This window comes from Protomyctophum parallelum (genome assembly GCF_964188405.1).
Source record: "Protomyctophum parallelum genome assembly, chromosome: 18".
Classification (NCBI taxonomy): domain Eukaryota; kingdom Metazoa; phylum Chordata; class Actinopteri; order Myctophiformes; family Myctophidae; genus Protomyctophum; species Protomyctophum parallelum.
This window is the reverse complement of record NC_139716.1, coordinates 39245056-39254384: the sequence shown is the minus strand read 5'-3', so window position 1 is coordinate 39254384 and position 9329 is coordinate 39245056. Positions and strand designations below refer to the sequence as shown.

The 9329-nt window shown below is 43.6% G+C and overlaps 1 protein-coding gene across 1 annotated transcript in view; it reads left to right on the top strand.

Annotated features, from left to right (window-relative positions):
- Positions 1-1987, top strand: part of LOC310875628 (neuropeptide Y receptor type 2-like) — a gene marked incomplete at both ends in the record, with an annotated part of 42307 nt that extends 40320 nt beyond the window's left edge. Inside the window, one exon of the mRNA XM_083788916.1 lies at positions 1322-1987. Coding sequence (XP_083645042.1) covers positions 1322-1987 — 666 coding nt within the window. The remainder of the gene's footprint in view (positions 1-1321) is intronic.
- Between the last annotated feature and the right edge of the window lie 7342 nt (positions 1988-9329).

The window sequence follows — 9329 nt, the reverse complement described above, 5'->3', positions numbered from 1 at the left end:
GCCTTTCTGTGTGGAGTTTGCATGTTCTCCCCGTGTCCCCTATAGGGTAGATACCCTCACAAAAACATGCCGTAATCCTGGTCTCTAAAACTACCTCCCCCTGGCCAGCCGGGGCGCCTGATGGAGGGGAAAGGAACTGGTCGGAATAACGTGTCCCTTCCACGCGCTACGTCCGGCCGGGGAAATTCCCCTCTGTCAGGTGAAAAGAAGCAGCTTGGACTCCTCATGCATAGAAGGAGGCATGAGGTCAGTCCGCTGCCCCCCCCAGGTTGGCAGAGGAAGTGTAGCGCCCAGGATTACATTAGATAATTGGCACTGGGTGAAAAGAAAACTGGGTTACAAAATCGTGGGATAAAAATTTGAATAGGTAGAATACAGTTTTTTCTCTTGCATGTGATCTTTATGCAATGTTTTATTAATTTACATGCCTTTGCTTCCAGGTGTTATGCATGTGTACGTGGCTTTGTTTAGCATACGAAGGATAGAACATCAATAATACATACATGTGTCCATGAGCTTACATTATAGGCCTCAAGTCATGGGCAACATGTACAGTATACTGCTTTTCCATTCTTTGTTCTGGTGTTGTTGTTCTGATTCTTTGTTCTGACTTTGGGCAATCTCATGGTTGTATGTAAATGATGCTCTATGAATAATTTACAATTGAGATGCACCAGTACATATATATATATATTTATTACATGGCTTGGTTGAAAGCTTTGATTCTGATTGGCCAATCGCTGAATTCAGTGGTCTGTTATTTATGGGTAACGACCGCTCCGCTCTATAACAGACCGATGCCTATAATCAAACCCTCAGAGCACCCTGCTGCGTCCCACTTGATTTACTGCCGTTTCCAACATGACAGCCATGTGACACACACCATGTTATTTAACCCATTCTGACCTGAGATCAGATTCATACGAGGTTTCCACTGGGACACACACTGGGTCTGATTAACCCATTCTGACCTGAGATCAGATTTAAAAAAAATGTCAGTCGATTTTTCAAAAATAGCAGACCTACAAGCTCGTATCGCGCCACTCGGTGGCGCGATATGAGCTTGTAGATCTGCTATTTTTAAATAGCTAAAGGATAACAAGGACACCAAAATGGGTGCCCGTTCAGAATGGGTTAATGACCCCCCCCCATTGTCGGGAGAATTATCTCCACCTCAAAGCCATTTAGCCAAAACGCGTGCGTCACTAATAATTATGATAAACAAACTCTGATCGATGATTTTTGCCCCTCTCGACACACACACACACACACACACACACACACACACACACACACACACACACACACACACAACAAACAGATGCTGGTGACGATGGTGGCCGTGTTCGCCGTCAGCTGGCTGCCCTTCCACGCCTTCCAGCTGGCCACGGACATCGACCAGTCGGTGCTGGACCTGCGCGGCTTCCGCCTCCTCTACACGGCCTTCCACGTGGTGGCCATGTGCTCCACCTTCGCCAACCCGCTGCTCTACGGCTGGATGAACCGCAACTACCGCTCCGCCTTCCTCACCGTCTTCAAGTGCCGCGTGCGCGGCGGGCGCCGCCACGGCCGCCGCGGGGTGGGGCGCACGCGGCCGGGGGGCGAGCAAGGAGGAGGAGGAGGAGGAGGAGGAGGGAGTACGTTCAAGCGCCGCAGCAGTGGCGGAGGAGGAGGGAGGGTGAGGAACGTCTTCAAGTGCGGCCGAGGAGGAGGAGGAGGGGTGGGCGGAGGAATAGGGGGAGGAGGAGGAGGAGGAGGAGGGGGAGGAGGAGGGGGATCCGGCGGCGGGGGGGGTTGTTGGATGGACAGTGTGCAACCCGTCCTGGCCGGGGGGGAGGGGGGGCATGGGGAAGGGGGGCGAGGAGGAGGGGGGGAGGAGGCGAGGAGGAAAGGCGAGGTGAAGAAGAGGTGGAAGATGAAGAGGCTGGCGATGGTGGCGGAGGAGCAGTCGGTGGTCTCCAGCCACCTGAACGCTACGGACGTCTGAGAGAGAGAGGGAGGGGCTGGGGGGGGTGAGAGAGAATAATGTGGCGTTGGCGCAGCTTAGAGAGCGCAAATGAGAACGAGATGTAAAGGATATAGAGAAAGATAAAGATAAAGAGAGATAATAAAACACAAGAGACAGAGAGATAAGGACTGACAGATGGAAGATGTGACGAAGAAAAATGAACGAGAGAGAGAGAGAGAGAGAGAGAGAGAGAGAGAGAGGGGATGGGAAGGCAGAGGAGCTGAAGAGCATCGTTAGGGAGGATTTTGTTCCCCTTTACAAGGAGAAGAACAATAAAAGAGTCACCAACCCGAAACTAAATACGAGCGACAGAGACAGAGACACAGCCAAAAAGGGAGAGCAATCATGATTACTCATTCATTCATCAAAGGGAAACAAGAGAGAGAAAGACAGAGAGAGACCGTCTCTCCTCTCCCCTTGTAGAGCACGACCCTCAAAGAAATGACACAGGAGTGAAAAAGAGACAATTTACTGACCAAAAAAAGGTCACTCCATGCCCCGCCCACCGACCTCACTCGGGGCCAATCATAGTGCTGTTGCTAGGCGGAAACGCGATCAGCTGATCACTATAGCAGTGGAACTGACCACTGACTCTGAACTTTGAACTCAGACTTTGAAGCACAACAACAACAAGAAAAGAGAACACACTGTGACCATACAAATATTATTACCCAGCTATTTCCTGGATACAAACCATGTTTTTTTGTTTTGTTTTTGTTTGTTTTTTTTTTTTGGGGGGGGGGGGGGGGCTTATTTCCATGCGACGCAGTGGCAACGAAGACGAACATGTATTTAACCCATTCTGACCTGAATATGACCTAGAAATGTCAGTTGCTCTTCGATTTTTCAAAAATAGCAGACCTACAAGCTCGTATCGCGCCACTCGGTGGTGCGATATGAGCTTGTAGATCTGCTATTTTTCAATAGCTAAAGCATAACATGATGCCGACACCAAAATGGGTGCCCGGTCAGAATGGGTTAAGAATTCACAGAACAAAAAGTATATATATCGCCGCTGTCGGGGCCGAAACCTCTTTTATCTTCATATTCTTTTAACGTTTTTAATCGTCAATCAACGCCCTACTTGTTCCTACTTAAAAGCGTCACACGACGAAACCATCAAAAGTAGCAGATCGATCGACAAGCTATTTTGAATCCTGAAAAGTATTAAGTATAACCGTTTTTGGACAATATGAGGTTTCCACCGCGACAAATGCGATGTGTACAATGTACCATTAAATGTCATTGATGTCATAAATGACATTTTAATGTCCACGGTGTGTTGGTCCTTCCATCCAAACCGGTTCTGGGTGAAGGAGAAAGACATATTTTAAGGAGCTTTTTTGAGATGTGGGTCCCTTGTCACTTTCATTACTGAGATTCAAATCCTCTAAACCGTGTTTCTTTCTTAATATTTCCATAACTGACACACAGTACAAGCCAATATGCACGTCACGTCTGACTCAGCTCGCCATCAAACTCTCAGTTACGGACGGGGGGTCCTTGAAAATAAGTTAGAGAACCTACTGTCCTCTAGTCTATAGTGGACTCCTAATGTGCCTTATAGTGAATCACAGTAAATCAGTGTCATGAATATAATATTGAATACTGAATGTCAGTCTCCAGGGTTTCTTCAGAATATTCTGAATATTCAGAAGAAACCCTGGAGACTGACATTCAGTAATTCTATTCTATTATATCTAGTCTATTATGATAAAAAAATGATGACTTTATATTATAATGTCCTCATTTTGATCATAATAGACCAATTATAATGTAATTTAATCAGACCAGTGTGTGTCCAGTGGAAACCTCGTATGAATCTGATCTCAGGTCAGAAGGGGTTAAAGAAAAGAAAAGAAAAAAATAAATGGCCACAGACAACACAAAGTCCTACCAGACACATTTTGTACCTGTATGTACACATTGTAGTGTTGTAGTCGAGTCCACCTAAAGCAAGTCCAAGTCAAGAAAGACCAAGTCCGTTTCATTCGAGGTTTCCACTGGACACACACTGGTCTGATTAAACCCATTTTGACCTGAGATCAGATTCTAAAAATGTCAGTCGTTCTTCGATTTTTCAAAAATAGCAGACCTACAAGCTCGTATCGCGCCACTCGGTGGCGCGATATGAGCTTGTAGATCTGCTATTTTTCAATAGCTAAAGCATAACACGATGCCGACACCAAAATGGGTGCCCGGTCAGAATGGGTTTTAATGTGAATGGGCACCTCATAATATGGGTTTAATAATATAATTTCATTGTAGCGAGTCGTGACTCGGTGCAGAATCACGTTGGAAGGTCCTACCCGTTCTCTGCTCGGTGCAGAGAACTATAGTGACCTTCCAAACGTGGCCGAAGAGAATTACTTCATGGTAAACTATACAGTATATAGACCAGGTTGTGTGGACTATGTAGCCCTCAGTGTGACCCCCCCTCTGCGTCACATCATGCTTTGCGATTTCCCCCCATATGCCTGTTTACAGGGAGACGCGAGGCGGAGCGTTTTCAAAGATTTCCACTCTGGAAGGCGTTTTTTTTTTCTTGTATTTCAACTAGGGCTGCACGATATGGACAAAAAATCATATCACGATATATATGACAGATATCTCGATATCGATACGATACGATATGATATATATCACGATATATAGGGCAGATATCTCGATATCGATATGATACGATATATCGTGCAGCAACATATTTTCTTAATGGGCATGGCTAGCGATTCAGGGCTGGAGCCAGGCTACAACAGGACAGAGGGACAAACGGAGTGATGGTTTATTTTCCGAGGGGCACAGGCTAAAACAGAGGGCTGGCTTTAGAAGTGGACGATATATCGATATGTCGACGATATATCTATATCGCGATACCGTTGCCTTTTTGCGATACTGATATTGTGCATGTTCATACCTCGATACCGATACGATAACGATATATTGTGCAGCCCTAATTTCAACCACCGAAAAACTGAAGGCAAATATTTTCTCTAGAGACCGCTGTGGCCTAAACGAGGCCTAATGATAATACCTGAATTGTATTTTGACGTGTGATGAGTTATGTGTGATTTTGACGTGTTCTATGAGATATATTGTGTTGTATGTATATGTATATATGTATTTGAGAGCCGTCAGAATTCAATGACAATCATGAAAGGTCTCGGTATAGGGCTCAGTAAAGGGACCTGGTTTTGAGGAATGCAATCCTGTAAAAGTATAACTGTGACAAGAGACCCATCTGACAAACTCAAAAGCAGTGGTGTAAAAGTAACTAAGTACTCAAGTACTGTACTTAAGCACAATTATTGTGATTTTTATTTTACTGTATTACAGTATTTATTTTACTTCTACTCCACTACATCTCAGAGACAAATATTGTACTTTTTTTTACTCCGCTACAATTATTTGAAAACGTACGTTACTTTGACGATTTTGAATAATTACACTTCAAACCTCTTCAGAATATACTTTTTTTTTTTTTTTTTTTAAGATATTCTTTGTGGCTTACGCCTTTTATTGATTTTTGAAGGGACAGACAGTAGGCTGACAGGAAACGGGAGAGAGATGGGGGGATGACATGCAGTAAAGGCCGTGTCGGGTCCGGGAGTCGAACCCGCGGCACACTGCGACTGGATTACCAGTCCGGTGCCCAGACCGTTACGCTACGGCCTGGGCCAGAATATACTTTGACAATTTGAAAATAGCCGATCTGCAAGCTCACAGCGAGTGGTTTTGCCGCACATTGTGAGCTTGTAGATCTGCTATTTTCAAAAGATGTTTTACACGTGACAAACTTGTGAAATGGGACATAAGGCCTACTGCATATACTTTTACGTTTGGTGCTTTAACCCATTCTGACCGGGCACCCATTTTGGTGTCAGCATCATGTTATGCTTTAGCTATTTAAAAATAGCAGATCTACAAGCTCATATCGCGCCACCGAGTGGCGCGATACGAGCTTGTAGGTCTGCTATTTTTTTTTAAATCAAAGAACGACTGCCATTTTTAGAATCTGATCTCAGGTCAGAATGGGTTATGTACACTTTGATGCCAATAGTCATGAGTATATTTTGAACAGCGGAACTGTTACATAATTAGTTCTACTGTTTTTTTTTCATGACTTATTCCATGCACCACTGCTCAAAAAAAGGCCTGGTACGCTCCTTTAAAAAAAAAAAAGAGAAAAGAAGAAGAGAGCCAATGTCACACTGTGTCTGTCTGTTCTGTTGCATGAGAATGACAATGGCATGCCTGAAACTGCCAAAAAGTGAAATGATGAAAATGCATTCGGCACCCGTTCCGAGATGACCCCGAGGAGATTGAGAGAGAGTGAGAGAGAGAGACGTGATGTTAGAGCATGATGCAAGTGTGGTGCAAACCATCCTCCATGATGAGATCGACGTGTCTCTGCATTTTGTGTTTGATATGGCTTTTACTGTACGGACAAAGAGAGAGAGGGAGAGGGGGAGGGAGGGGGGATTGATAGAGAGAGGAACAAAGCAGTATTGATTTTGATTGAAAGATGTTGATTGGTAACCTTTTTTTTTTACCGGTGAAAACTAATTAAAAACTACGCTATAATGACCAAAACTAAGACTAAATATATTGATGATTTTGTCGACAAATAAAAACTAGACAAAAACGTTAGGGATGGATTACTGGAGAAGAGATCCAGTAGACCCCAAAAGACAAGTCATTTTATGTTGGGTTGTGCTTTGAAAATAGCCGATCTACATGCTTGTAGATCGGCTATTTTCAGCATGCAAGCCAGTGTAAAATAAGGCATTACGCCGAAATACATTTTTGTCGACAAAAGTCTTATGATATTTAGTCGACGTAAAAACCAGATTGTGACTAAAACTAAATCAAAATCCAAACTGTAACAATAAGGGAAGGGAATGGGAGAGAAAGATGACAGAGGGGGTTAAAGGGGGGGGGGAGAGAGAGAGAGAGAGAGAGGCATGCTGAACGTGTGATATACCTGTCAGAAGTCGTGATTTATTTTTGTATTTTATTTTTTATTAATTGTTTAATATAAAGTTGGACACTCACTCACTGGCATTACTACATGATGTCTCAGTAAAACAGCCCTCCCCCTATCCACAAGGAGGATCAGTGCACCAAAGCATTATGGGAATTGTAGTCCAGGAAGGAAGTGAGCCCAGTGTCCATGATAATCATGGACGCTGCTAAAACTTTAAATATCTAAAACCACACAATACACACAAAGGAAAAATGTGGGGTTCCCGGATTGAACGGTATAATAGTGTACTGTATTAGCCCATTCTGACCTGAGATCAGATTCATACGAGGTTTCCACTGGACACACATTGGTCTGATTGACCCATTCTGACCTGAGATCAGATTCTAAAAATGTCAGTCGTTCTTCGATTTTTTTCAAAAATAGCAGACCTACAAGCTCGTATCGCGCCACTCAGTGGCGCGATATGAGCTTGTAGATCTGCTATTTTTCAATAGCTAAAGCATAACATGATGCTGACACCAAAATGGGTGCCCGGTCAGAATGGGTTAGGGGTTCCTGCTCTAAATGGGTTAAAGATTTGTATGTTTTATTTTCAAAAATGTTCAAAAATAGCATATGTACTGTACAAGCTTATAGATCTGCTATTCTTTTGAATAGCCAACGTAAAAAAAAAACAACCTATAAAACGACAGATGCTTTACCGGTTTTTGACGGGTGAAAATAATGTGCACGGTTATTTGAACACAAACCCGCTGGACACGAGGGCTTCAGATCATCCGCTGCAACGGGGCAGACAGGGCGTCCATCGATTGGTCCATACTACTCCATGAGATATCGAATACAGAACTTTAAATCAAACTTTAAATCAAAACGTCAAAAGGCATTGACCTCGAGATGAACAGTCCGTGTTCCTTCTTTAGAAAGTCCTTGCGGGTGGGGAAAACAGAGGCCCCCCTCCCCCACCACCTATGCACCCCGGGCCATTTTTCTGACTTACTAGACTGTGTCTAAATTATTTATGATTTGTGTCTGTCTCTGTGTGTGTCTGTGTGTGTGTGTGTGTGTGTGTGTGTGTGTGTGTGTGTGTGTGTGTGTGTGTGTGTGTGTGTGTGTTTACATCGCCATTGTCATGTTCACGCCCGCACCAACTCATCAACTGCAGACAGCGATTTGGGTGAAAACAAGCTATATTAGACTGATGCCAATAACTAGGGAACGGAGCATCGCGATGGCACGCTTTTTCCCTGATGAAAGCAAAGACTCTTATGCGGAACATGCTAAACCCGTCTTTTTTTCACTTTTAAGACATAAGAGGTTTCCCTCTGACATCGCGAAGAGGATGACGCTTTAAGATGACGTAACCGGAAATCGACCGCTTGCAAGGGCTTCTGGGAGACTGAGGCCCAATGCATTGCCTACGATGCGTGTCGACTGCTTTCTGCTCGATCTGTTCCTTGTTATGTTTCGCATCGCAGCGGTGGTGGAAACCCCCGATTCAAACAAGCCATGGGACTATTTTCAGGTGGATTTTCATGAATTGGAGTTACTATTGAGATGCCGTGATTCTTCAAAGGTTAGTGTAAACACCGGCAGGGAACGGGAGTTATTATGGTTTATAATAACTAAATGTTAATGTGAGACACTCTTTTGTGTCGACCGTCGTGGAGAGAACTATCCTGTGGGTCTTAAAGGTTAGCAGAAAACGCAGACAAGGGCTGATTAATTTATGTACTATGGCGGTAAATTAGTTTTTAACAAGATGTACTTTACATATTGTTGGCACCTACTGGGAAAGATCATAAAGGGATTATGCCAAGTCACCCACCTACCCAAAATCAAACATCAGACAACGCTGAGATCGCCCACACGTGTGTGAGCTTGTAGATCGGCTATTTTGCTAGATGGGTCAATTAGGTGCAATAGTACTGGTATCCAACTTGTTATGCAGAATATCCCTTTTTATATATATATATACACGTGACCACAGCGTCCTCAGCAGATCTACTATTTTCTATAATGGCCGAAATTTATATAGATATGTATTATGTTATTTATATTATTATATTTCTATTGTACAAATAATCAAAATCAAAGTAACTACCGTATAACAAACGTTTTCACATTATTGTAGTGTAGGAAAAAAAAGTATAATGATTTGCCTCCGAGATGTATATAGTGGAGCAAAATGTAAAAAAAATACTGACAAGAAATACATCAAAATTGTACTTAAGTACAATACTTTACTGTACATACTGTGTGTGTGTGTGTGTGTGTGTGTGTGTGTGTGTGTGTGTGTGTGTGTGTGTGTGTGTGTGTGTGTGTGTGTGTGTGTGTGTG